Genomic DNA, 27,824 nt, shown 5'->3' on the forward strand with positions numbered 1-27,824 from the left:
TATGTGTGGTTTATTTGCGCATATATGAATATAATATTACCACAGAATTAAAACAAGAACACATTCATCTTGTAGCCCAATGTTGTATCTTGTATTCATGACATGAACAACAATACTAGCATTTCTTCTTTGCACAGTGCCATACAGTAAGTCCAGACATGTTTGCTTTTTCTTTAACTTGGGAAGCCATTTTTGGGTATCCCGATGAGAATAAATCAAATTAGCAAAGGGAGAAACCACATATAATCATGCAAAGTTATTTTTTTTATTGACTGTTATTGTGCAATCGTCTCCAGATCACAAGAATGTCACAGTAAATAAGCCAATTCTTTCTCTGCAGGTGCACTCTTTTTGATATATGTGAAATGTGCATAATCATTTTCTGCCTTCTGCTCACCCACAGTTGAATCTCATTTGACAAACCTGCTTTCTGTTGCTTAGCAACTTGTGACTCCGTGCCAACTGATTTTGAGAAAATCTGGCATAGCAGAATTTTCTCCTTTATTCTACAGGATGATTAAGATGGCGCCCTTACTATAACCTAACTAAGTCCCGTCTTCTTGACTCTGTGCCAGATGTGCAACTGTCTGCATATAAAGTAAGAAATATGCATGTAAATATATATGAATACATTTCTATAGATGTGTATGTACCCAGGCGTGCGCGCGCGCACACACACACACACACACACACACACACACACACACACACTGAGCTGAGATTTATCTGTGATGTAATTAAGAGGTGCATTTGAAGAAAAGCTGTCCACTCAGAATATCACATTAAAGTCCTGCTACTCTCTCAGAAGCAGCATCGATCTACACTGTAAGCTAGTGAGATCCACCGTGAGCCAATATTCTGCAGACGAGGAATGCGAGGAAGGCTACAGAGGGAGGGAGACATGAGGATTACCAAAGTCTGATACTCAAAATCATCTAATTCTTCCTGTAAGATTACGATTGTGGAGGAGAACACACCCACGATGCATTGTTGGTGTGTGTGTTTAACTGTAGCCTGCGGGCACAATGCTGTGCAGAGATAAACCTCACATACCACCTTCTGGCAACAGCTGGACACTAATGCCCATTGTTTTTTAGTCTCTTTGCTAGCATGTTTGCCTCCCATGCTGTGGTGGTGAGGTCGAGTTCAGTGTGGGATCACCTACACATTGCAGGTTGTAGTTGTAAGCCAGATGTGCGTTAGGTTGTAACGTTAACCCGTGAGAGCGTGTGGTCTGGAGAGTCAACCTCACTTCCATATTTAGACCTTAAAAGACAAATTGGCACCTTTCAGTTTAGCTTTGCCAGCATGTCCTTCGCTAATGGTCCCCATTCAAACATGCATCTAGTAATTTGTTTTGGTTAAAGAAGATCATGAATATGAAGATCACGAATATGAAGTTTGCATTTACATTTATTATGAGAAACAAAACAAAACAAAAAAACCCCAAAAACCAACTCCAGTCGTGAGGTCATAGATCTAAAAGTACCCACATTTCCTTGTGCATCACACATCTCTAGGAGCCAACTATCCACCATTTAACCAGCTAAATACATCAATGTTTCGTATTGTGGTTGAGTGTAACTAGTGTTAGCCTGTAAAAACGTCTCGCACCCCCTCTGCTTAATTAGAGCCCACACATCGCAAATAAGTTGACGTGAAGACCAAAGCTTTCGCCGTTTTCCCTGGCAGATGGAGTTGTTCTCACACCTTTCCCTGTTCATATTCATTTTTATTGTTTGAATTATATCATACTATTGCAACAGATCTTGCTCTTATAAAGAACTCCAAGGTTAAATTTATTGTTTTTTCTTTTTGTCTGACTGCCTCTGCCAATTTTTCTTCAACACCCCTTTTATTACACAACTTTAACTCCGTGCAGTACCATAAATCATTCCTATTCTCTTCTAATTATCATTCTTCGTTAAGATCGACATAATTATCTACCCCCATTTACCAGACTGTGCTCTTATTCAAACTTTTTCTTTATTAGTACCTGTTCTCCAAGGTTTTCCATCCAAGTCTCCCCTTCTAGCATCTCTCTATCCACTCTAATTATCTTCCATTGTCCTCATTGTTCTGTTGCATCGTTTACTTCTTCCTGTTGACATAACCCTCGGCCTATCACAGTTTAATCAACATCATCTCTAACGATTAACATTCATGTTTTGTTCCATTCTTTTGCTCCACCTTTGCCATTCTTTTGTTATGATTAATTTTAACAGAGAATATTTCCAATCAGCCCTCCCTCTGGATTTTTCTTCCATATTCCCCATCTTTCTCCATCTATCACCATCTCCCTGCAGAGTTACATGAGCATCTGTCCTACCTGATCAGCATATTATAGAAAAAACAAAGAAATTAATGTCTCAGGACATAATCATTCCCTGTTAGCTAGATGCTTCTTCTTTCCTTTTCTCTCGCGCTCTCTCTCTCTCTCTCTCTCGCTCACTCTCTGTCTCTGTCTGTCTGTGTTTCTCTCTCTCTCCCTTTCAAAATTTCACCACTAATCTGCAATAACTACTTTGCCAGATTGGAATAGTTGGTAGTTGCAACTGTCTGATGTGAGTGGACAAAGATACAATCTTTAAACCCAACATGCACTCAAATATTGTCAAGACCTCCTTCCTTTTCATCACAACTGATTGGTGTAGCCAATTTTCCAAAGTGTCTAAGAACTGGATGGAAAATCTTTCCCTCACTGTATTGAGGACACTGGAGTCATTGTTGAATCCTTGTTTTAAGGAAATATTAAAGTTTTAGTCCCTTTTCTTAAAACTTGTAGTCATGGGAACAAATTAAATGTATTTCTTCAACAGTGAACCCACACCAGCAAACAGCCACCTTGAATTCTGTACCTGTTCAGTCATTTGTAGGTTCTAGGAGAAGTTGTAAAATCCTCACAGACTTGCTTACGGCGTGTGTGTGTCTGTCTTTGTGTGCAGGCGTCATTGCCATTGTTGCAGATCTCTGCGTGTGCTTTTCAATAGCTGTTTAATAATGCATACGACACCCATCACAACAATGCAAACCCCTCTGATGTTGTTGTTGTTTATGAGCTTTTCACCACAGAGGTGAGCTGCACAACTGATACTTCACAGCTACGGCTCTGTAATCACATATGGATCAATCGTCTCTGCATAATAACTGGGAAGAATGTGTTGTGGTTGCTGACTCCTGTACTGTTCACCGGCACTAATACGGCCAGACTCTGCGTCATGGGAACGGGGCCTCCCAGGAGAAAGGGGCACATCAATATTCAACTATTTTTGCAACACTGGGAGATGAAATATTGGGTTTGGGTAGTGGATATCATGGGCAGGTCCACCTTCTGCTCCTCCTCCTCAAGACTAGTTTAGAGTTGTGACAGTGACGTCAATTTAGAATCAGCAGGATGCTTTGCTGGCTAGCTTAATTAAACCGATAAATATACATTTCCTGGAAAGCTCGTTTTCTTTTGGGGACCATTAGGCTAACTTGACAAAATCCCACTGGCAGATGCAGCCACAGGACAGCGAACGCCCTACAGCAGCTACCTGTAATTAGTGAAGCTCCAGCAGTGGCACATCTATGGTGGGGCTTTGCCATCAACCCAACTTTTTCATTGCGACCAAAATATGTATACATAAATAAATAAATGGATAATTTCTTGTCTTTTAAACCAATATCATATCTCACTATTAAATGCAGATCCACCGATGCCTCATATATGAAAATATGGAGACTGCGATTGTCAGGGTGCACCCTCAAACTAAGGGCCCACCCATTTACCATCTCCTGGCGCCAGGACTGGTCAAAGCACGAGTTTAAAAGTCTACTGATAGGCGGAGTGCCAAATAACTGGTCAGATACTTTAATGCTGCCCGTCAGTGAGTCAAAGACACATACAGAGTAATAGTTTTAATGGCTGTGCTATATTAAAAATACACACACACAGGCACTTACACACGCATCAGTACATTATTGACTTCCATTGATTCCCGGTGCTTTTATTCTTGTCTCGAGGCAGTAAATCCCAGCCTATCTTTTAGTTATAACGCAGGGCTGGTGGTCAATCCCTTCTTCCCCATTATTATAAATTCACAACTGCGCCAGCCTCAACAAAGAGACACACACACACGCACGCACGCACACATGCACACTTCCATAATTTACTGCAACTCAAGGCCAAAGCTTGGAAAAGCTTTTCTAACTTGCCAATAATCATAATGTCACATTGATGGACCAGGTCAATATCCTTAAGTCCTCTTTGTCTGTTACAGTGTGTCTCATTCTGCCTCATGCTCCTATTTTCTTTTTCGCCCTTTGACCTCTCTTTGCCCTTGTCCATCTTCCTTTGTTTAAATACCAGTGTGTACAAGAGCAGGAACTGATCATCTTCAGCAAAATCTACCTAGTGAGAGGCAGCACACGTGTTGTACACTGTGTTGCTGGTAATGTATGATTCACACATGGACACCGTAAATCTAGAATTTATGAATGACGCCTTTGTGACTAACATGCTGGGCCACATACACACATGCGCACACGCATTCACTCACACATACGCACACACGCATATAAATGGGGTTTCAAGATTCAAACATCTGCCTGGGAATAGACGGTTTATCTTGAGAAGTTTCAAGGTCATTTTCATGAGAGCAGTGGTAACCCCCTGGTCTCACACATAAATTTTTAATTTTAATGCTCTGGTGTAAAGCTCATACCTTCTTGAAAATATTCTTAAGAGATGCATCTATTCATCCGCCATGTATCAGTGTCTGACAATGTTGGACCTTTGATTGCTGTCATGTTTTTGGTAAATAAGATGGCACTGGCTGATGTTTATCTGCTGATGTGAAGGAAGACTAGGGTCAAAGTTAAATTTGTGTGATTGAATTTGTGTTCATTCAAAGATGGCTCGATAAAGGGATGAAAGTTATTAAGACTGATTGTTTTTCCGATGATGCAATCTGTTCAATAATGTGAGCAAACTCTGTCTTTACACGTTTTCTTCAATGATCTCATCAACCGTTCATCCAATCAACAGCAAACTTGTGCATTGTTGCCGTCATCTCATCCGTATCATTTTGGCTCAGAACTTCATAATCAGTGAATCCTTAATTATTAAAGTAACTCATTTGCATGATAAAGGTAACTGACATGCTACTTACAGGTGTCTGTTTTGAGCAGGCTGTTCGTGCTCCTGAAGTACTGCGGGTTCTCAATCACGGGGATCTTGGTCATGCCAATGATGACTGCATCAGGACCCATCTCTGAGGAGGAAGGGGTGTTGCTCCCGTTTGACACGTGATGAAGAGGAGAAGCTGAGTCGTCGTCATTGCTGATCACGGATGACGGTCCTGGGAGAGAGCAGAGAGCAGGTGCTGATCTGAGATTGTTTATCTCTTCGGTACTTTGAGGAAAATCTCACACGAGACAGGACAATAGAACATGCCAGCCATGGTGATTATACGAGGGCACAAGAGGATTCGTTAAGTTGTAAAGCTGTTATTAGCAAAGATTGAGGAGATGAAGTCGTAAGGGGAGAGGTTAAGCTGTCATTATTGATCCCAACAGACAGGAGGAGCAGGCTAGAGACGCCAGTTACATATCATCATGTTAGGCCTTTGATCACTGTCACAGGCCAAAGGAAATTAGAAACACAGTCACACTTGTATTCATGTATTTATAGCAACACTTCTCGTCCTCGAGGTCCTCATTGCCTTGTAAAGTGGCAAATAAATGCTTTACAATGTTCGAACTGAGATCAGAGTTAAAGCTTGGGACTAAAACTGTGTCTGACAGGGCTTGCGCCTCAACAGGGCTCTAAGGGGTTAAGAGAACAGCAGGCAGCAGATTTCCAGGTGGTAATCAAATTGCATTTGAAATTTACTCCCTGAAAACTCATCCAACATCAGACAGCAAGAATCTCAGTTTTTGGAAAGCAGGTTTAATTATGGCAGCTGCTGGTCAAGTATTACAGGAGGAAATTAACAACTTTTTTCACTCATCTTATTTTTGCCATATTTAAGTGAAAACAAGTGCAAAAACAGAATGCCTTCAAGACAAGGAAAAAAGTTTGAGTGTTCAGTACTGTTAGTAAGATTATTTAATGTTGTCCTTCCCTTGAGGAACAGAAAATTAAAAACAAGAATTTGTCTTTGACAAAACTGAGCTCTTTTTAACATCAGTATAAGATTTTTTTTTTTTTGCATTTTCCTCCTGAATGAAAAAAAGGAACCTTCCTCTTGTCTCCACTTGATCCTAAATCAAGATCTCAATGTTCTTTTATCTCTCTCTCTCTCTCTCTCTCTCTCTCTCTCTCTTGCCGCTCTGATCGTTTTGTGTCTGAAATAAGCAGATAACAGTAAAAATCCAAAAGAGAACCTGATTGGCTTGTGAATGAGCCCGCACAATATCCCAAATTTGTCCCTGCAATACAATTCAAATTTCAAAAACCTCTGGGGAGCCCATGAGCGCAGCAGAAATATTACAATTCAGGATACTGTATGTTTTACACATCATTTTTAAAGCAAAAATGTGGATTGAAACTGAACAGGAAAGAATGAGGGTGGTGTGAGTCAGGCACTGAGAAGCTAAATGGGATGCATTTACCTTTTTTTTTTTTGCACCTTCTCTACCTGAGTGCCACTCAGAGCTTCTGCAATGTTGCTTCATTCATTCATTCACACCCACATTGATACACTAATGGTCAACACTGGCTCAAGGACGCTGTATATGATACATCCTCTGGGGAAGCTTAGACAACAATAATAGCTGTACCGCCCAATTCTGATGCAGAATAATGGCTTTGTTTTGTCAACTAAATGATGGTGTCATTATCACCAAATCAAGAGAGTAAAAATGTGATCCAGTGTTAAGAAGTTTTTAAATTACAGTACATCTTCATGACATCATCATTGTTTATAGTCAGGTTCCATTTAACATGGGTCAGGCTCACAGTGAAATGGCAACTCTCCAAGAATCGCGTTTGAGTGCCAGGTTCTTGTTGATGCCAAGGGTCTTGAGGTCATCCTTTATAACTGAAGCCCAGGTTTGTGTTGGGTGGCCTGCCTCAGCTTTGCCTGCTACCTCTAAGCTGCAGGCCTTAACTCAGCCAGTTGTCTTCGTCAGTCCTTTCCACATGGCCAAACCATCTCAGATGCCCACACCTACGGTGTGATGGTTGTGACACCTCCAAGCTAGGTTCTAAGAGTAGTAGATGGAACCCTGTCATGAAGCTGGGAGCCACACATCCAATGCACCATTGGCATCTCTGCACGGTGGAGTCTGTCCTCCATGACTTTCCTTACAGGCCATGTTTCGCTGCCATGTAGCATGGCAGGTCGAATGCTGGCCCTGTAGAGTTCATCCTTCATTTCTAGGGAGACTCTCCTCGAGTCCATGAATGGCAGATCTTTGAACTTTTTCTAGCCACTCTGAACTGTGGTGTTGGAGCTTGTTTCTGTGCCTCCTCTGGCATCTAACATGTCTCCTAGGTAGCAAAACTTGTCTACAACTTCTAGATCAAAATCAGCCATGGTGACACATTCTGGTAGTTTGTGATCTGTTGCTGAGAGACCTTGGCACTTTGAGCGATGAAATTTGAAGCTTTTGAGAGGTTGCAGAGATTTGGCTGCAGTGTGGAGGAATCCAGTGTTTGCAAGCAGGACAGTGGATGGAATTTCTACCTACACCCTTGTTGTAGAAATCGCATAGGTATCTTCTCTTTGGGCATGAGCTACTGGTGGAGATCATCACACTTTGTCTTCCAAGCATTGACTCTCAAGGTTTCATCTTACATTCCTGTTTTCCAGGCAGCAAACCTTTCCTTCAAAGGTTGGTATGCTATCTGTGATGAGGACAAGGTCATCAGCGTAGAGCAGTTCCCTAAGTAGACCTGTTAGGAATTCCATGTGTAGTGCCTCCATTACAATGATGAAAAGCTTTGGAAAGAGCCCTGATGAACCTCCACCTTCACACTGAAAGCTTCTCTGATGGTTCAGAACCTGACAAGCCACTCTTCAACTCCTACCTTCCTGTGAGCCCACTTGACAACCTTAGGAGGAACCCAGTCGAAAGTCTTCTCCAAGTCTATAAAGGCGAAGTAGAGGGTCTTGTTCTTGGCAAGGAATTTTTCTTGGATCTGTCGAGCTATGAAGATTGCATCAGTTGTTCCTTAACCTGGCTTGAAGCGAAGTTGCATATCGGCGATGTTAACCATTTGCCTGATCAGCTGCTCTTGGACTCTTTCAAAAGCCTTCATAACGCGTTCCGGTAGTTTGAGGCCTCTGTAGTTTCCTCTTTCCATTGCGTCTCCCTTGCCCTTGCAGTGCTTGAGGGGTCTCAGGGTCTTTGAGTTTCCACAATCTTAGTTTGAATGTATGCAGGGTTTTCTTTACTGCTTTAGCATCTTGGGAGATTGTCGGATCGCACACCACCAGTCTATGCTGCTTGAATGTTTCTTCGCGTGGGATGACTTTGGTGTTAAGTTATCATCTTCCTATTTCTGATGTGGAGGGATGTAGTTGATCTGGGAATTAGCCACTCCCAATGAGTATGTAATCAGGTGGTTGTATATCCTTTTAAATGGCTTATTGGAGATACACGTATCTTGAGCTGCTCAGAACTTGAGTAAACATTCCATTTCAGTGTCTCGGTTCCCGTAGCCAAAACCGCTGCTAATTGTCTGCGCTCTCAGAGTGCTAAAACAGTAATATCCTTATCCTCACAAATGTGTGTGTACAAACAGCTGCTATATTTACAGGGAGGAACTTTATCTCACATGCAAACATGCAATATATATACGGATAAAAATAGAGAGAAGTCAGGTCAGCAAAGCACATTCATTTTAAAACACTGCGTGGGTGTGTAACTGGTAACCGTGACCTCAACCTTCTCTACCAAATAGCAACAACTTAAGCCACCACTCCCACTCTGTATAATTTTAACTCCTGCATCTCGACATGAAAGTTCCGGCAATCTGACTGAGCATCAACAATTCAGACTCTGGTATCATTACAACTGCTACTTTCTACTCATTGTTTTCAATCTTTCTGACAAGTTATGAGCCATAACTTGTTAAATGTGTGTAGGCAAGAGTTGACAAGAAATACATGGATAGATGACAAAAGCATGGACTAATATAAGTTAAATATACAAAATTGGAGGTGGAGGAGACAAAAACAAGGATAAATCAAGATAAAATGTGAAAGAGCTTCATGTAAATGGAACAAATACAGTGCTCAAGGCAACAGGTCCAGTTGCCTGCTAGATAATATACTTCCTATATGTTTACATGGATGGCATCTACTTAACTATAACTAAAACAATATTTCTATTCAGATGTTGAATTTCTAATAGAATATTCCACTTATATTCTTATTCACATACATGACAAAATTCAACTAAAAACTAACATGCCCGATCATATAAACAGTATATTTTTAATCTAACTCTACATTACAGTTTCTGTAATGTTGCAACCATGATGCACTTGTATGAAACAAGCTGAAAACTGGAACATAAAGCAGTGTGACTGTTATGTGTGTGTCACAAAACTAAGCTAAATGATCAGGTACATGTGGTGGGAAGCAGATTACAGCATGTCGATAGGTTGTTCTTTAAGTACTGTAACAAATGACTGAGTGATTTTCCTCTTTCAAACTCTGTAATCTACTTAGGCACTCCTCTCCGAATAAGTGCATGAACAAGAAAGCGTGTCTGTGTGTGTGTTGCTTAAAGAGTGTCGGAAAATCCTTCTATCAAGTCTCTTTGCTGTAAGACAGTTGAAGGAACAACAGAAGAGAAACAAGTTTGAGCAAGGGTCCCCATCGCAAACAGGAAAGCATTATTTAGATTTGCACTGCTGCACACACACACGCACGCAGGCACAAACGCGAACACAAGTCTCTCCGTGCTTGGTCTCCCCACGCTCATGCATAGGCCCGCAAACATCGCATTATGAGTTGCGATTGATTTCCCATGAGCACAAACTACAGTAAATGTATTCCCTCTCCTGTGGTTGGTTCTGCTGAATTTTAACATTGGTGAACATTGTTCCACTCCTCCATCCCCCGGCCTCCTCTCAGCCTCTAGTGTTGCTGACAGGACGTGATCGAGAGGGAAAAACGGAGAGTGTGTTTGTGTGTGAGAGAATCTTAACCAGCCGGTATATGTGTGTTGCTGGTGACTCGGGAGGATTGGAAGGGCCTCGATAGAGAAAAAGAATGAGATTACAATAGGGGTGTGTGTGTGCGCGTGCGTGCACATGAGTGTGTAGATGTGTAAGCTTATAAGTGCCGTGTTGTGCTAGAAGACAGGACTACAATAGTATGCTAATGTATTTTAAGTAGACCTACAGAAATTGTCAGCCCATGAGGCTAATCCTTTCGTTTGTCGAAACTCCTATACAGTCGAGTTTTCCTCTTGGGAGTGGCCAAAAAAAAAATAATAATAATAATTTTGAACTACAGGGCACTTTGAGAGTGCATACTCCTACCAGGGCAAATGATGTCACCCAGATGCTAAAAGATTAAAGACCTTAGCTGAAGAAAATAAAATACGATTTTTTGCCATGTTGAAGCAATAAAAATATTTTATGGCTTTCAAGGAATTATAAATACATATTGTGAGCTCAAGCAGACATGTTTGCCCTACTGCCTCACTTCTTTGTGACTCCTGAATGCAGACAGAGCCAGCTGGGTATATTTAGCTTGAAGCTAATGGCTACCAATAGCTCTGGCAACAAAAAGAACAGCAAAACCACCCAAAAATATCCACTTACAAGCTCTCTATGTGCTAAATAATCTACACACTCTTCGATTTGAGCTAAAAACAAACACAACAAAACACGGATTTTGGAACAACTCCAAAACAGACATTTGTGGGCAGTTTTGCTGTTACTAACAATCAGTCACCATTAGCCTCAGCTAATTATACATGGCGAGCTTGTTCTTTATCATTGGAGGGATAAAGAAATACTGCAAGATGGAAAACATTTCCCAACACAACACCTATTTGTGTGTACTTGAAGGAAAAATTACAAAGTATCTGCCCCAAAACTCGATGAGCTGTTCCATTGCTCGTACTACACAGGTCCACCAAGTTTTTATTCTAGTGACAGACAAAAAAACACTGATCACATAACTTTCTTGGAAATATTAAATAATGTGCAGAGTTGATGTTGATCGGATCTGATGTGTTTAGCCACCCTAAAAGCAAATTCTAGCTTTTAGCAGAATTTGTGTTGTTACTCCAATTATAATTAAATTCAACTAAAAGCCCTGAGTGAAATGCTTGAGATAAGAAGAATAACATGAATTCATTTCTAACCTTGGTTTCATTCAAACTCTCAAGGACACAAAGTGGAATATGCTTCATCTGAGTGAAGCTGCTACTAATTGTAATTTAAAGTGGAACATCTGATTTATTTTTTTAAATGAAAGAGAGACCCGTAACACCATCATCAAAAAGGGAGGCTGTCATGTAACATCAGAAAACAAAGAGCGGAGGGTTCTCACACTCCAAATATTTTGCTTTCAAGAAATGAAGCCGTTAGTTTGTGGCTGTTGTCTTAATGCCCATCTCTATTTACCTTTCTGACTTCATGGCCAATTAACAAAGGGAGAAAAAACATGTGATGTACACAGAATTGCAGGTAATTGCCTGGCAGTGTGTGTGTCTGTGTGCATGCCACGTGTGGGTGGTGTAGTATGCCGGGAGGGATTGAAGATCATTAACACACAGAGGTCCCCGGGTCAGATCGTTATTAATACCGTTAAGCCAAGAGGCCAACAGGAGTCTGTGTGCATGTGTGTGTTTGTAAGTGTGTGAGCGATGGGGTGAGGTGACAGAAGGCCCACTGGGAATGACTTTTGTGAAACTGGGATGTAGGGGAGGTGGGCTGCCCGAGGAAGGGGAAGATGGACGGGTGAGGTGAAAGTATAAGTGGGGCCAGGTCATGACCCAACACTGATAGTAGACATGAAACCGATGTTTAAATTGGTGGAGCCCAGAGCTCCTGGCCGTCTGGAGGAGAGAAGCCCGGCCTCACGGTCAATAATACATATAACCTTGCTTTAAAGTTCAGGCCTGAGCGATGAGGAAGGAGAACACTAAGATGGCGATTGTGTCTTATTTCAGACAACTGTGCTCAATGCTGCCTGAATTTGCTGTGTTTTAACTTAACTTTTATTTCCTGGTATCCCACTACGATCACGCACTCTTGGTTTTTGAACATTCCTGAATTTGTTTTACTGAATGTTAAATTTGTTTTTGGACTATTTCATTTTGATGCCGGCTATAAACACGGTACTTACATGCATGTTTCATTTGTGAATAAGTTACTGTGCGATGAAAATCAGACTTTACTCAGCACTGAGCATCAGATAAGCAGCCTGATGTGATCCAAACTTTAATTTCTGCTATAGCTGGCGGTGCAGGATGTGCAGCTGAGATGTAATCAGTTATAATCAATCATATTTGAAGTTGGGGATGCATGCTGATGAGTGTTTAAAGCCTACATTTTCTGCAATGATTTCACATTTAAGCTTTGCCATATGTCTATCATTTTTAGTTTAAAATAGAAAAAAAAACATTGCTTGTGCAGTCAAGGGTGACTGCATCCATACAATTATTTCCACTTAATATTGAATCAACATCTAAAAGTAAATTCGCTTTCGCCTGGTGGCGTTGCCGTTGTTCCCGAAATCAGTAAATGAACTTGTCCGGTTCAATACGAACATATGATGCAAATGTTTTATAACCAGGGAATTAGGGCTGAGCAATTTTATCAATTCTGCGATATATATCGATATTTTGTTTCCCCAGAGGATATCAATTTTTTTCAGCCGAGAGTATCGATACATTAAGCCACATTCAAATCCCCTGTGTCCCGCACTTTGCAGAAAGAGCAATTAGGTCTGCCAGCCGCTCGTGTCGCTGTAGAGCCTTTCTCATCCGGTTAGAGCTGAGAGATTCGGGAGAATGGCAGTGAGCATTGTTCCCTCTAATTTTTCATGTGTGGGCATACACACAAGCTCCCTGAGCACACTAGGGATCAATGTGAGCAACATCAGTTGTGCACGCTGTGGCCACACACCTGTTCAACACCTGGGAGCATAGCAAGGTACATGGTTTATTGAAAAATCTAATTACAGCCGCAATTGCTATTAGTTTATTTTTAATATTTTTGGGGAGTTTACAACTCAACCGCTGAGCTACTGTCGCCATCTCTTATCTCTGCCGCACTGTTTTTAGCTAGCTAACCTGCACTGTGCCACGGTGCGTATGGGCAGGGCACATATGCAGGCACTGTAAATGCTATGATTGGCTGCGTGGCCTAAGTGAACTGTATCGTATCATTGGCTGGACACCTGTCACTCACCGAGTTTATGGGCAGCGTCGATTTTCTTGTGCACTGAGAATGTGCGCGATTGCGCAAGCGCGCTACCTCATATTTTCAGTGTCAAGCTAAAAAAACTGCCAAAGACGGCCACTTGCTGCACTTAAACTCTCCATTGTTCACTTTACTTTTCAAAAGCTTGCAAGCTACAATTTGCACTTAGTTTCAATAAATGAAACTAATTGTTTCACCACATATTTGATTCATTTTGTCCAGCATTTGCAAGCTGCCAGTCAGAGCCATATGTTGTGTAATTGATGCTTTCAGTTCAATTAATTCAATCCGAGTCAATGGAACACTCACAAGATGTCACCAAAGTCACTTTGTCCCTTTAATATCTTTCATAAAAGGATGTAAGTGTATCGAATTGTATCGTGAGCCGAGTATCATGTATCGTATCGTATTGTGAGATTAGTGTAGCTCTACAGCCCTGTGGGGAATTTCTTTTTACGTAGAGACAGAACTGGTGCTCATTTCACCAGTTTCTTCCAGGAAAGCAACAGTAACGTTTTAATGAGCCGTTCCACGTGGTCCATGATCCTCTACGTCTGAACAATCCGTTTCTGTCAAGGGAGGCTAGACAATCCTACCATCCAATCACAGTACAGCTCATTAATAACACCATTAAATTAATTACCTCTGGTCCACACTGCGTGCTTCATTAGAACATTATGTTGAATGTTGTATAAATAAGCTGCTTGTTAAAAATGAACAGATGTGTTTCAGTAGTTATGCAACGTTGTCAAGAGAGTAAGAATGCCAGGGGCACGACAGAAATGTAGGTGCACAAAAGAAATTGTTAAAATATCTGGACTCTGTTGCTACAATGTGGCCAACTTTGAGAGGAGAAATGCTGTTGATATTCATCTCGTCTTTTCCCAGCGGGATATAACTGCATGCGGATTTTGTTTCTGGGAATGAAATCAACTGTAATTTAGCCCCCAAAAAATGAAACAATAATTCACTGATAAATAAAGTGATGGATACGGTCAGGAGTTAAATGGCACACAACAAAGTGAGTCAGACACCATGCGACATCGCTATAAATATGTCCGCATGGACAGTCCATTCCTCAGGTCCTTGGTGCTGTGACATCAGTGTTGCCGTGGGAGCCGCGGGGCTTTGGATCTGGAGTGGAGCTGGAGTTTTATGGCCAGGGCCTACGCTGGAGCTCAGTTAAGACGATGACTACATTGATCTCTCTCAGGCTCTCTGGGTATACCTCAGACAAACTGAAGCCATTTACTGCTGCATGTTGCCCTGGGCGATGGGTGTAGAGAGGCTATTATGGGATTTAAGGACATCAGGGCCTGTCAGTTAGTCTGTTAAAACACCCTGGTTGTCTTCTACCCAGGGAGGAATTGCAAGAACAGCTTTAGCAGATAACAGTGGATTTTCAGATTGAACGTTACTTTACAGTGTTAGTCAGAGAGGTCAGAGTGCAGGCTTGGTTGACGTTCAGAGACACTGAAGACGTGATGATGAGACATCCAAGACACTGCCGTATTGTGCATTTAACACAAATATCAGAACGATGGTTCATTAACTTCATCTTACTAAGCTTCTCGAGGATCTTTTTAGTGATATATTTTCAAATTTTATGGAAAGAAAAACTGACACTGACAAATATGACTTAAAAACTGAAGTTCTGTCATGTAAAACTCTCGATCTTCATAGTTTTATCCAGGCAGCTGCCAGTCAAGATCCAGGGTAAAGAGGCGACTTCTGCCACTGTTGACCTAAAAGGCCTCTGTGACCCTTGAAGCCCTTCATAATATGCACAATTGTGCTCACGCGCGCAAACACACACACACACACACACACACACACACACACACACACACACACACACAATCAGATAACTGGTAACATGAATCCCGTGGTCTCTAAACTGTGCTGTCACCCCAGTGAACACAGGAAGTAATTTATTGATCCAGAGGATGAAGGATTCATTGGAGAGAGACAGACAGAGGAGACGGTAGAAAGGAAGTAAACTAATAGGTAGATTAGAGCTGTAGTTATTCTAGTATAAATCTGGTCCAAATTAAAAAGAAAAAAAAATGTGCCCTGAAAAAATGTGGAGTATGTAATGCCATTGAGATTTTTCTGTGTTTCACTGAGCAACAACAATGCTTCTGACAGGTTTCTGATTGGTGTGGGAAGAGTGTGCAAGGCCACTGAGAGGTTCTGGTGAAGTGTCAAGTGGCTCAGGAAAGACGAGCAGCTTGAGTCCGGTTGTAAACAATAGAGGAGGATAACTGTTGGCCTCCATTTGGGGACAGATTGGGGATCTGATCACAAGACTCATTCAGGACACATGTAACTGTGTGCACACCTGGTGTTGAGGCTGACCACTTGTGATTGGACCGCTCATGAGGGATCTTAGTCCCTTAGTCCCAGGGAGTGGAAGGAATACTTTCAGAACTCCTAAACTTAAATGACACGCCCTCTGTGGAGGACAGAGCTGGATGACTCTGGGGAGGCTTCACCCAAGCCCCCTGTAGAGGTTTCTGAGGTAATTCAGGGGCTCCTTGCTGGCAAGGCACCAGGTGTGGACATTATGAGTTTGTCTTGTTTGCAACTTCAGCGTGTCATGGATGACAGGTAGAATTCCTGTAGACCAGCAGAGTCAGAGAGGACAATAGTTCCCATTTTAATCTAGTAAAGGGAGGTTGGATAGTGTGTTCTGTTCAGGAGGATCACGCTGTTCATGCCACATTGTCAGTGTCAAAAAGTTCCAACACAGTTTCTATCCTGGCTGGAAGACTGAACCAGGTGGTCATCATCTAGTCCACATGTGTATTGCGTACCTGGAGAAGACACACAGTCATGAACCTTGGGTGCCCTGTGACGAGGTACTGTGGGAGCATGGGGTACTGGGTTACTGTGGCTGTTATGAGTCATGTGATCACTGTGTAAGTGCAGTTAGAGCTACAGTATGTCCATGTCCTTGTCAGGAAGTAGAACACACTCCCAGTGGGTGCTGGTCTCTGCCAGGACTGTCCCTTGTCATGAATTCTGTTTGTGATATTCTTGGATGGGATCTCAAGGCACAGCGGGGAGAAGGAGAGTGTCCGGTTTGGAGTTACTTCTGTGTTTTGCATATGATGTGGGTTGTTTTTTGGGGATTTTTTTTTTTAGCCTCAACAGACGGGGACCTCTAGTGGGCCCTGGGGTCCCAGTTTGCAGCCAAGTGTGAAGTGGTCAGGATGAGTGTCAGCACTTTCAATGCAGAGCCACAATTCTCTGTTGGAAAACAGTGAATTCTTCCCTCCAGGTTGGAATAAAGTTCAACTTCACTTTTTGGCACACTTTTTTTTCTGAGTCCCATTTCTCACATAAAATAAATTATCTTGTATCTTAGAGTCTGCTACTGCGTGAACTTGTTTTTTTGGAAATGAGTTTGCTGTTGTTGGCGTCAGAAACCTGAAACTAAGAAAAAAAAACCTGGATTCTGGAGATAAAACAGCTAACAAGGGAAAAGAACTCAGGACAGCATAAAAACCAGCGGGGCTGACAAAGGACAAATGAACAGAGTAGAGGGATGAATACAAGAGAAGGGTAGAATTTCCTCAGCACTGCAGTAAATGTCCACATGAATCCGCCCATACAAGCCAAATCCACCTCCTCTTTAGCCTAACGCAGAGGCCTATCACATTCCCATTTTCTCTGTGCGAACACCCCCACTGGTAAAAATAGACATTTCCTCTTCTCTCTCTCTGTCTTACTTTTTGTGTCATATTTCGCATCTCCGTAGATGTGTCCATCACCCCACTTTCTTTAGTCATCTTGTTTTTCTCCCACATCCTCATTGCCCCCTCAGTTTGATCTTTGCTTTTTAAAAAAAAATCCATCCCACATTCACCTTCTCCTATGACACGCTAGATGACCAATTCCTCCTACGTAAGACACTCCGAGGTGGTCAGAGGTGTGAAAAAGAAGAAGAAAGCGGGGAGGTGATAAATGAGGGCGACTTAAAAAGATTGTTTTGTTGTGGTTCAGGTGCTGTAATCACAGGAAAAACTGCTTCAAATAAGGGGAGGTGATACTTAATATAAAATAAATAAATAAATAAATACAATAATATTAAAACTTGCAAAGTGAATTAATGTGAAAGAAAGCTATGATAAATCTTTATTATCTTGCATTAAAAAAATTCTCCTTTAACTTGCGATTCAGTTTAGTAAATGGGAATTAAAGACTAAGTCGTGCATTTCCAAATGTACTATTTATTTGACTACTTCTGCTTCTTTGTAACTTCCACAGTAACTCAACATCAAACACTCACACCTCATATATGACGGCTTTGTTGTTTTTGCAGGTCAAGACACAACACAATACAATTAAACCAAATCTGCGCCACCATCTTTTGGTTTCTGATTCCAAAGTCCAAAGAAAACACGTATATACTGTACGTACATTTGAAAGGTACTGATTTTGCAAGTATAATTTTCACATATGGCAACCTGGGCTGTGGGCCCCCCAAAATACGTAAGCGTAAGAGATGAATTCAACAACAACAAAAAAACAACTGATGCTATAATGCTAAGAAGGAGCTTTTTTTTAACCTCATATTTAAATTTGATTTTGAAAATCATGACTTTTCTTAAACTACATCCTAAATCATCCCTTTTCTTCAAAGTTCATTGAGAACAAAGTAAAAAGTTCTGAAGGTTGACTGATTCCGAGAGCCATCGCTGACAGAAATGCTCTTGAAGAACCTTCCAAGTGTGTATAAAGCAACAGTCTTGATTTGAAACCTTTTCAAGTCACACAAAAACCTGAACATGAACAGCCGTGCTTTTCTCCTGGGTGTCAGCTGGTGCCTGGTGAATGGAAGTAAGTTAAAAACAAAAAAAAAAACAACAATCTTTCAGCACACACCAAGGTTCTTGGATTAACAGCACGCAGCTTCATCAGATTCACTTTGTCATTTGTCAGGAGGAAGTACAACAATAGAGGATTTGTGGATGTAGCACTGACTTCAAAGACCGAGCGGCTGCAGATGCACTGAGTTTCATTAATTGTGTCTCAGAGAACCTTTTGTACTGATAAAGAATGGATCATTCAGCACAGGGTATACAGTACACACCCATTCGCACACCCATTGATTGCGACAAAAAAACACATTTACACGCAAGAGCCACCAATAAATCATTTCCTTTATTGAAAAGTACCCCAGCTTTCTTTTAAAGAGGAACATATCTTTTTCAAATGAACCTTTTAAGGAATTCTACCAGGCCGCTTTAATTCCACAATACACAGTTTATGGAAGAGCTTCATGGCCAAAAAAGTCATTAATTCCAAATTCAGTTCACATTCCAGGTGTATAAATGTCATTATATGTGCAATTATATAAAAACTTGATTCATTAAACTGCAGAGTGAGACTGTGCTGGGGTTGAGATGCAAGAGGGGCAATCTATTGGAGACAGATATCCAATGAGGAATGGCAATGCATGTCTGTCGAAACAACAGGAAGGTCCTTGCACATACCGTAACAGTCCAGTCATGACATAATAAAAATGTGTAACAGAATGTACAAAAAACAATAACATAAAACATTCACATCTAGTTTAGAACCTGTTTTAATGTCACATTTGCCAGTGTTAGTCAGTCTTATTCAAACATTTTCAAAAGTTTCCAGGAAATGGAAGCAATTTCAAATGGCCAAACATAAAATATGTACAATTATGTGCAAAGAGGAAAAAAATGTATATGTAAAGTGAGCCTGGTGACGTGGTTTCTTAACCATTCTTTAATTTAATTACATGAAGGAATAATGGGAATACACATCCTGACAGTATGTTCACACAGGGTCAGGCAAGCCTCTGGAAACAGACAGGCATGCATTTGGACTTTAGTTGTGCGCTCTTTGTTGCTTCAGATCTGGTTTAGTAATTTTATTTGTTTTATTTTGTGTCTTGGTTGGTTTGCCTTCCTGTCTCGATCAGTCCTGGAAAGCCGCAGCCTTGTTCCTGTTGCTTCTTAGTCAACCAGCCAGTTCCTTTCCTGCCCTCCTGCTCTTACACCCATTTCTTCTTGTGTTATTAGTTCTGTTGTACTTCTGTTCACATTCTGGGTCTTTTTCTTTTTTTTTGTCGGATTGTTTGCCGTGTGCCTGTTTGCTCTTGTTTCAGCTTTTGCCAGGTTGTTTAATAATCTGATTCCTTCCCAGGAACCTGCCATGGTTTGCTTGTGTTTATTAAATAAGTCCGAGTTCTTAAGTTCATCTTCTGGTCCAGTATTGTGCACCACTGACGCACGCCATAGTAAATGAATGACCTCAGTCACTTTGATGTTCATGCTGGTCCCAATGTGAACACAAATAAAGGGAAAAAAGTTGCCTGAAATGCTGTATAGCTTCATGAAATACAGCACCGGTCCAAATGTAGCTTAAAATATGGAGCAGATATTAGTCATATAGGTGGAGGAAGAGCTTAAACACACCTGTGTGTGCAGACCTGATGTTAACAACAGTTTAAACAGGTCGTGCCACATTTGGTAGTTTAATGTATCCAATAAAATAGTCCCCTAAATAATCAGGTTCTATGTTCTACATTTATATCCAAACAGGCTCTTCTGAAGTTGTAGCGGCGATGAAAAAATACATTCAAGTTGCTGATGGAGGTTTTTTTTTTTTTTGGATGATGATTTAATATACAAACGGATCATGTCTGGTTAAAGTTCTCCCTCAGTAGTAAAAAAACAACTTTTTTTCTGCCTCTATCTATTATAATAAACTCACGCATGCACGCACACACACACGCACTTCTCAGCATCGGTACAGATCACCAGTCGTCCAGGGCTAATTTAGTTGATTTTAATTTATCTGTTAATTTTCTAATGTACTAGAGTTTGGATGTTATTTTTTCTCTACTTTTTGATTGATTATTGGGCCCGATTATTTCTTTGTAATGTGCTGTGCTCAATATTTTGTGTGTAGTACACCAAAAGCTCAACTGACTCAAACTTTCCTATTTTCTGTCTGTTGCCTGATTCTAAAACTTGATTCAATCAATCTCACATTACAGTCAATTTCAGATTCCATGGAGAAACAAAATACTATATTTATGAAACTAAAGTAGAGTACAGATACTTCAAAATCACTCCAATACAAAGTAATGAACCATTAAGCTGAAGCATAAAGCATAAACTCTAAGTGCTGTTTGAAATACTAACACACTGCGGTGTGGTCAATGGCTGCCATTTGTAAAGTGAATTCCTATAAATCGGTGAAAGCATGCAGCGAATGCACTATTTTCCTTGTATTAATGCAGTGGCGACATAAGTGTGCACTCTTCAGATAATGTGATTTGAAGACATTAGCTACCTTAAAACATAAGATGGTGTTTTTTAAATTCTTTTCTTCGAGTTCTTGAATTGAATTTTCTGACCAGCTTGGCTGTCTGGGGTTTGGGAAAAACAATGTTGTCCTCAATTCACTTTAAAAACAAAACAAAAACCTTCTCCCACACCAGCAAAAGTGTCTTGTGTTTTAACCCTGTCACCCTCTTAATCAAATATTCCCTGTACATCTGCCCTGACCTCAATCTCAGTGTGTGTGTGTGTGTGTGTGTGTGTGTGTGTGAGTGAGTGAGTGAGTGAGAGAGAGAGAGAGAGAAAGTGTGTGTGTGTGTGTGTGTTTAAAACAGAGACAGCACAAGCGACACGCTGCCTTGACGTGCACATATCTGGTGAAGACTGGAGGAAAATGTGGCCTGCAGATATGTAATGCATACATGATGCTCTGCCGTACTTGACAAGCAATTATGAATTTATTGGAACACTGGTGAACATATGCATGTCTTTGCCTCTATAATCTAGATATGATGTACAGCATAATGTACATCTCTGAAATGTGGATGTTGATTTAAGACCAGTATGGAAACCAAGGCCCAACTCTCATGCTTGTCATGTCTGTATGCTTGAGGATGTGTTTGGGTCAGAAATGATTGACGGAGACCAAAATTATGAGAACTGTCCAACAGAGGCAAGAGAACCCTTGTCCATGTCAAGATGTCTACTAAAGTGTTGTTTTTTTTTTCTTATTTTATCCCTGACAGGCTCAGATTGTTATTTCAGTGTCTGACAGCATCATTGAAAGATCCGTGTTTTTACTTTCACTCACTGTACATTTTGACAGGACAACTGATGCTGAAACTTATCAGGGCAGAACATTTAGTCCCTTGCAACATAGAGGAGCTGCGACAAAAAACAAAAATGGTCACATTGTCAAAAAGTCACGGAGGACGATTGAGCGTATTTCTATGAGGATGAGGTATTTCTATGTTGGTGTCCATATTGGTTTGAATCAGAGCGGCATCAAGGGAATAACATTAACAAGTGGTGAAAGCCAGTTGATCGCTCCATTGGAGAAAAAAAAAGGCTTGCGTCATTCTCCGACATTTTGGACTTCTAAAAATTACTCGACCAATCTGGGAATCTACAGTAAATTGCGCTTCTACACTCTTTAGTGATGTGACAAGAAAGAGGCGGTGAAACCGATGGAGCAATCTGATTCAGCTCGGCAAAGCTCAATTTAACGCTGGCAGAAAAAGTCAAAGGAAAGAACCAATAAATTAAGATTTAAGAGGGAGATTTCAGTTATGTGTTGAACACGCGCGTGTCTCTGTAGCGATGCTTCAGAGATGTTGTCCCACCCTGATAAAAACAATCTGAGCCTGTCAGTGGCAAGAACAAAATACTTCAGGTCTAAATCAATCATTTCAAACCCTTACATACGGGAAAACAGGTCCCAAATTTAAAAAAAAAAAAAAAGCCAGAATTACTTTAGAAGGCAACAATTCATTCAGATCACCTTCAATTTATGATCCGTGTCCCTGTGTCTGTTTATATTGGATTTTGACAAATTCTCTAATGAGTTACAGGAAAGGTGAAAGACAAGATCTTTTGCCTCTTGCACTTGATTTATAGAGTCGCACATTTTCACTATCACAGATCTGTTGGCAGAGGACGGGGGGGGGGGGGGGGGTAGGAATGTGTTTTGTGTGCTGGATGTTGTGACAGGTGTGGTGAATACCTGCAAATCTAATTTGACTGTTACCCGACATTTTGAAAGCACATTGGCTCCCCAGGATGAGTCCTCTGCTACACCCGGTGTTGGAACTGTCTGTAATAAAGACTTCCAGACAGCCTGCACAACTCATCACCTTGTTATCTTCACTAAGATTTGCTGCTCCAAGTGCGATGCCATTGGACTTGAAGCCATTTTCTTTCAAACACACACACCTCCATATCTCTGATCAGTTGTATCACTAGTTTGAAGAGTGACTTGCTGCAGCTCAGGCTACGCTAACAGGAAGCTGCTGCCAAATTCAAACAAAACCACTTTTTTTTGCTTCAAAGCCACATTTTCTTCTCACAATCCAAACGAGTCTGATTCAACTTAATGAGCCTCAAAACTTCTTCAGACTCTTCTGTTCTTTAGTGCAGCAGGATCGTGGAGAACCACTGCAGTGGTTCAACGTCTGGATGTTTGGATCTGATGTGACTGGAAGTGACATGAACAGCGAAGATGGTCTGAATTTTAAAAAAAGGGCCCTACACAAAATGTTGTTTGTGTGCTTAGATAGTGTGCGACTGTGTGTGAGTTTGTCAGCGTAAGTGTGCCAGTAAACTGGTCTAAATTTGCTCCAGAAGGCTGAGTGATGCCATGCTAAATCTGTTGCCATGGTGCCTAAATTTCCAACGGTGTGTGAGTGCATGAGGAGTCGGTGTGTAGCAGGTGGGAGTATGTGTGTATTTGAGGAGGATGTAGGTTAATGGCCGTCTCTGTCCGTCTGATCTGAATAATTCATCCAATGAGAGGTTTTTATGGACCCCCAAAGCCTCTCTCTGATTGGTTGATCAGGCTGCTGCATCCCAGGGTGCCACCTGGTTCTTCTGCGTGAGCGTGAAAATGGACAGAATTTACCTGACAACTATGTGTGTCTCCGTAGGATGTGGATGAGAATACTTCATCCATATCTCTCTCTCTCTCTCTCTCTCTCACTCTCACATACACACACACCCACACACACACTGCCTTTTAGTCTCATATGTGTCCGTCTCCGTTAGTGTGAGACCACCTCCACTGGGATGTTCTGAAACAATACACAGCCTGAAGAGAAACACAAACAACATAAACAATAACAGAAGAACAAAAAAATGTAAGGAAACAAAACAGAAATAATAATGATAGTGCTAATAATTTCTCGCGTTTCAATCGGGCTCATCATAATAAGAGGTGTTGAGAGATCTTAATTGCTGGTAGTGTTAGTACCAGAGAGAACAGAGAATACTTTCTTAGTATTGGTTATTCTTTTTTAAGTACTGTAGGATGGAGAAAGAACACAAGTCCTTTTTTTTTTAAATTGCATTTATTTGTTTAATACACAAAAACTCCTGTGGGGTTTGTAAATATTACAAATAAAATTTTATTCGAATAACATTGTGCTGTTTTTCCATCCTTAACATCCTTATGCCGAAGAGTGAGAAATGAGTCTTGTGTTAAAACAGACAGGTTTAGTAAATTAGCCATGTGTTATTCACAGCAGAGCAGCACCAGAGGCTTATATTTCCTCCAACAAAATGTATGATCTCTATATTGTCTAGAATTACAGGCTTGCAGGTCCTGTATCAGTGTGAATACGAGGTAAAATTTTGGTCGCCAATATCAGCTTTGCATCTGTTAACGCCAAGCGGCTTTAGGGTTGCGTGGGTAGCTGCTCCAGCGTTGAAACGTTCCACCACCGCATCATCAATTCAAAAGTTCAGCAACTGTAAGCTCAGACTTGTATGTGGGGAAGGATTTACAAACTAGAAGGTTTTTTTTTTTTTCTTTCTCCAAAACTTAGTACAAAAATGTCACCCAATAATGAATCAAGAAAACCCGTCAGCAATAGAAGGAATCAAACCTCAAATTAGACGCCAAAAGTCTGATGTGTAACCTGCTCTTTAGAAACACTCTCACGACAACACACAGGCACCAACTGTCCACTGTGTGATTGTGTCATGTCTATTTGTCAGTTAATGCAGCAAAGGTCACAGTCGCTCTGAGAGTTTACACAGATTCACAACACAACAGCCTCCCAGTCAAGTGCTTGTTTGTTTAAAAGAAAACAACAATTTGCTCGCAGTCAGGGTGAAGTGACCTTTTACAACAGCGTGAACAATACACCCATTGATCGCGCACGCACGCACGCACACACACACACACGCACACACACACACCTGAACTTGATTTTATACTCCTCAACCTTCCAACTATGCCACAATCAATCAACGCACTCGTATGTGGCACATCCCACGTAGTCCTACCGTCTGTTTCCGACTGTTTCTGCCACTTGTGTGTGTGAAAACGCTTGTTTTGTAATGCATTCAAAATCAGTTTCATGTTCATTCTTTGTTGCCTTCTTTGTACGGTGACGCTGATACCAACACCTGGCTTGTCAGCGGGGGAGTCTGTGCCAGCCAAATCTAACAGCTTTATCTGTGTCGAAGGATTATGTTTATATTACCAACCTGACAGTTTCCGACGGAGGCTGAGCCAGGCAAAAGAAATAAAACCTCTCTCCTGGATGTGGCATTAGGTTTCAAATGCCTTCCAAGTATGGGAGAGAAAATTAGAAATGTCACCCACAAACCTGTGGCTATGGGGTTTGTGTGCGAGAAAAGTGCTGCGGAAAAAGTCGTGCCTCGAAAAAAATCATCAAACGGATGAGAGAGAGAGAGAGAGAGAGATGAGGTTTAAAGAGGAAGAGAATTAGATTCAAATTCCCTCAAGATTTGAACTTTCTCTCTGGTTTTGGCGGTGTATACACTCTCCAGAGAGAGGCAGTTTTCACTAGTTTAGGATTCCTAAAACGACACCAAAAAAACCTGACAACTCTAACTGCCTGTTCAAACAGAAATACATCACTTCAAGAGAAATGCTCGTCATATAATTCAGTGACAAATGCAGCAAAGCTTAGCTGCTTCTTCTGTTGTTGTTGTTGAGGTCAAAATTGTTGAATTCCAAAGACAAAGAGTATCAAATGATTCCCCCCCCCCATGTTTTATGGAATAAAGAGAAAAATGTACAACGTGTAAAACACTTTTAATGTTGTAAAGAAAACCAAAGACAGCAGTGGGTTGCAGCAGCTAACGACTGTATAACCGAGTTTCAAGGTCATTTATAACTTGGATCAGAATTTATGCCACTAATATTTTCGGGTTTCCATCAGCTGAAACAGTTTAAATTTTCCAACATCCATCTTAAATCTTTCTCCTGGCCAATAATCACTGTCAAGTCTTCCATAAAATACCATTTAATCATGAAGAATAATGTAGAGGGTGAGTGGGAGCCTTCAAAAGCAGCTCAGTGAAAGTTATTGTCAGTATATCTGGTTTAGAAGGCTGAAACAGCTAAATCAGGTGTGTGTGTGTGTGTGTGTGTGTGTGTGTGTGTGTGTGTGTGTGTGTGTGTGTGCGCGCGCGCGCCCGCTTCATGTTTACACTGTACAGTTTTGTCTACTGGCAAATGTTTCACAAGTTACTGCACATTTTTATTGAAGGTCTCCTGTCACACTAGTTGTGTTTGGTGCATCCAAAATTCACCGTCGTCTTACTGTAGTTGTAGCCAAAGACTCCAGATCTCAAGTTAACGTGGACTTGCTAATTTGCACGGAGCAATCATAAGGTTTGGAAGGAACTGCATTTATGTCACTTGGACCCAGAACAAGCCTCAACACCATCACTTCTCTACAGAATCCACCTCCATCCAACAGGCTGCTCTCGACATTAAACATGAACAATGCAAGTAAATTATGAGAATGTCATTCCCTGGGAAATGGCGCCTTGAGCATGCTGGAATAATTAATGAAACTCCTCCAACAACTTGCTTTTATGGCTTATATCCAAAAACTAATTAGAGCCCGGGGTTAGGAGAGTCTGGGATAGAAGTGACACTCAGCCGCTAGTATCTCTGTTTGCATAATGATAAGACTTAATGAGAAAACATGCCAGACTGAGGGACACATCTCGAAAATAGGAATGGACAGATTGCGTTTAATCGAAAATAGACTTGTTATGTCTCAACTTAAAACAATTTTCACCACGATGGCTGCAGGTTTGAGGAGGGGCGATGTGTAATTAGGGAGCTTGCGCTGTAGGAACGACGTCAGGCCCGGCGAGTAATGGCTGAGACGTCTGTCAGGACAGGAATGTAAAGGAGAAAACCATTCCAGGCAGCTGACATTTTATGATAAAGGACACTGTGAGACGAGCCAAAAACAACAACCTGCGTTTCCCCCTTAAGCTGGATTTGTCATCTCTATTTTATGGAAATTGAAAGAGAATGAGAGATTTGGAGTAAAGAAAGTAAACAAGACAAAAACAATGCACACATCATTAATACTTACTTTACTATCACTATTGTGACCACCGAGGCAATAAACTTCTGCGGTGTGTTATGCAATAACCATCCCCCGTGCAGAAACTCCTATGAGCCTCTAATTTGTTGCTCTACAATAAATTGATCGGGCGGAATAGTTGTGTAGGTGTGCAGGGAAAGTTAAATAAATTAAAAAATCTCAAGATGCAGCAGGGGAATGAAACAACAGAGAGGTTTATTGGCACTGCAGAAGGTCTTGTGATGGTTTTTACATTCAGCAAAGCCACAACTGGGTCAGGGCCTAGCTATTGAGCTGTAAAAATGCCTCCAGAGGAGTTACAGCTTCATAGAAGAATATTATATACATGTATTAACATATCATAGGTGCTAAAATGAGCCAACAACCTGATGCCAAATGTGTGTGTCATTGAAGATCAGATTGCGGGTAACGGCCTGCAAAAGGCAGAGCTTGAGTCCACAGAATATGGATAAAAAGTATTTTCAGGGGCCTGCAAATTTACCTGATACTTCACGCAGTACTATGACTTTATGTGCTTGTTAAAATGATTCTTCCAATAAGTGCATTGTTGTTGGAGAGTGCTGTTAACAGTATAAATATTTACTAATGTAGGTACTTTCATACGCAAACAGCTAAGTATATATTTATATTTTAATATACTGAGCGGATTTTATAATCCTGCTGCTGTACAGGTTTGCTCCGAAATGGAATTGTGTTGTGTTCAATGACAGTAAAGTGTGTCTGTTCTATTCCACTGCACTTTTCACTACTGACCATGTTGAACTTTGCAAGGTCCAGCAATCAATTGAGGAGAACCTTTCTGTAGAAACATGATTTCCTCTTTCTGATGAGAAACGTTGAATATTTTGATGGCAAATGTTCTGAGCCACACGCTCTGTAACCCAAAAACACTTTGATTTGAGCTAAAAACAAACTAAGCCCTCCAGTGCCTGGCTACTATGAATGAGTACCGAGATATTTGTTTTATAGCACAAAAGAAAGTGCTGGTGAATTACTGAGCTTACCGCTGCCTGGAAGATAAAG

At 41.1% G+C, this 27,824-nt stretch overlaps 1 protein-coding gene and 1 long non-coding RNA gene across 2 annotated transcripts in view; one reads left to right on the plus strand and one right to left on the minus strand.

Annotated features, from left to right (window-relative positions):
• Positions 1–5,869, plus strand: part of LOC147259980 (uncharacterized) — a 36,652-nt gene extending 30,783 nt beyond the window's left edge. Inside the window, exon 3 of the long non-coding RNA XR_015116462.1 lies at positions 5,173–5,869. This is a non-coding gene — a long non-coding RNA (uncharacterized LOC147259980). The remainder of the gene's footprint in view (positions 1–5,172) is intronic.
• ntrk2a (neurotrophic tyrosine kinase, receptor, type 2a) overlaps positions 1–27,824 on the minus strand; it is a 79,376-nt gene that overhangs the window by 22,196 nt on the left and 29,356 nt on the right. Inside the window, exon 13 of the mRNA XM_086206289.1 lies at positions 5,154–5,342. Coding sequence (XP_086062415.1) covers positions 5,154–5,342 — 189 coding nt within the window. The remainder of the gene's footprint in view (positions 1–5,153; positions 5,343–27,824) is intronic.

This window comes from Aulostomus chinensis, chromosome 6 (assembly GCF_037954235.1).
Source record: "Aulostomus chinensis isolate RoL2024-O1b breed Wild chromosome 6, RoL_Achi_v1.0, whole genome shotgun sequence".
NCBI classification, from domain to species: domain Eukaryota; kingdom Metazoa; phylum Chordata; class Actinopteri; order Syngnathiformes; family Aulostomidae; genus Aulostomus; species Aulostomus chinensis.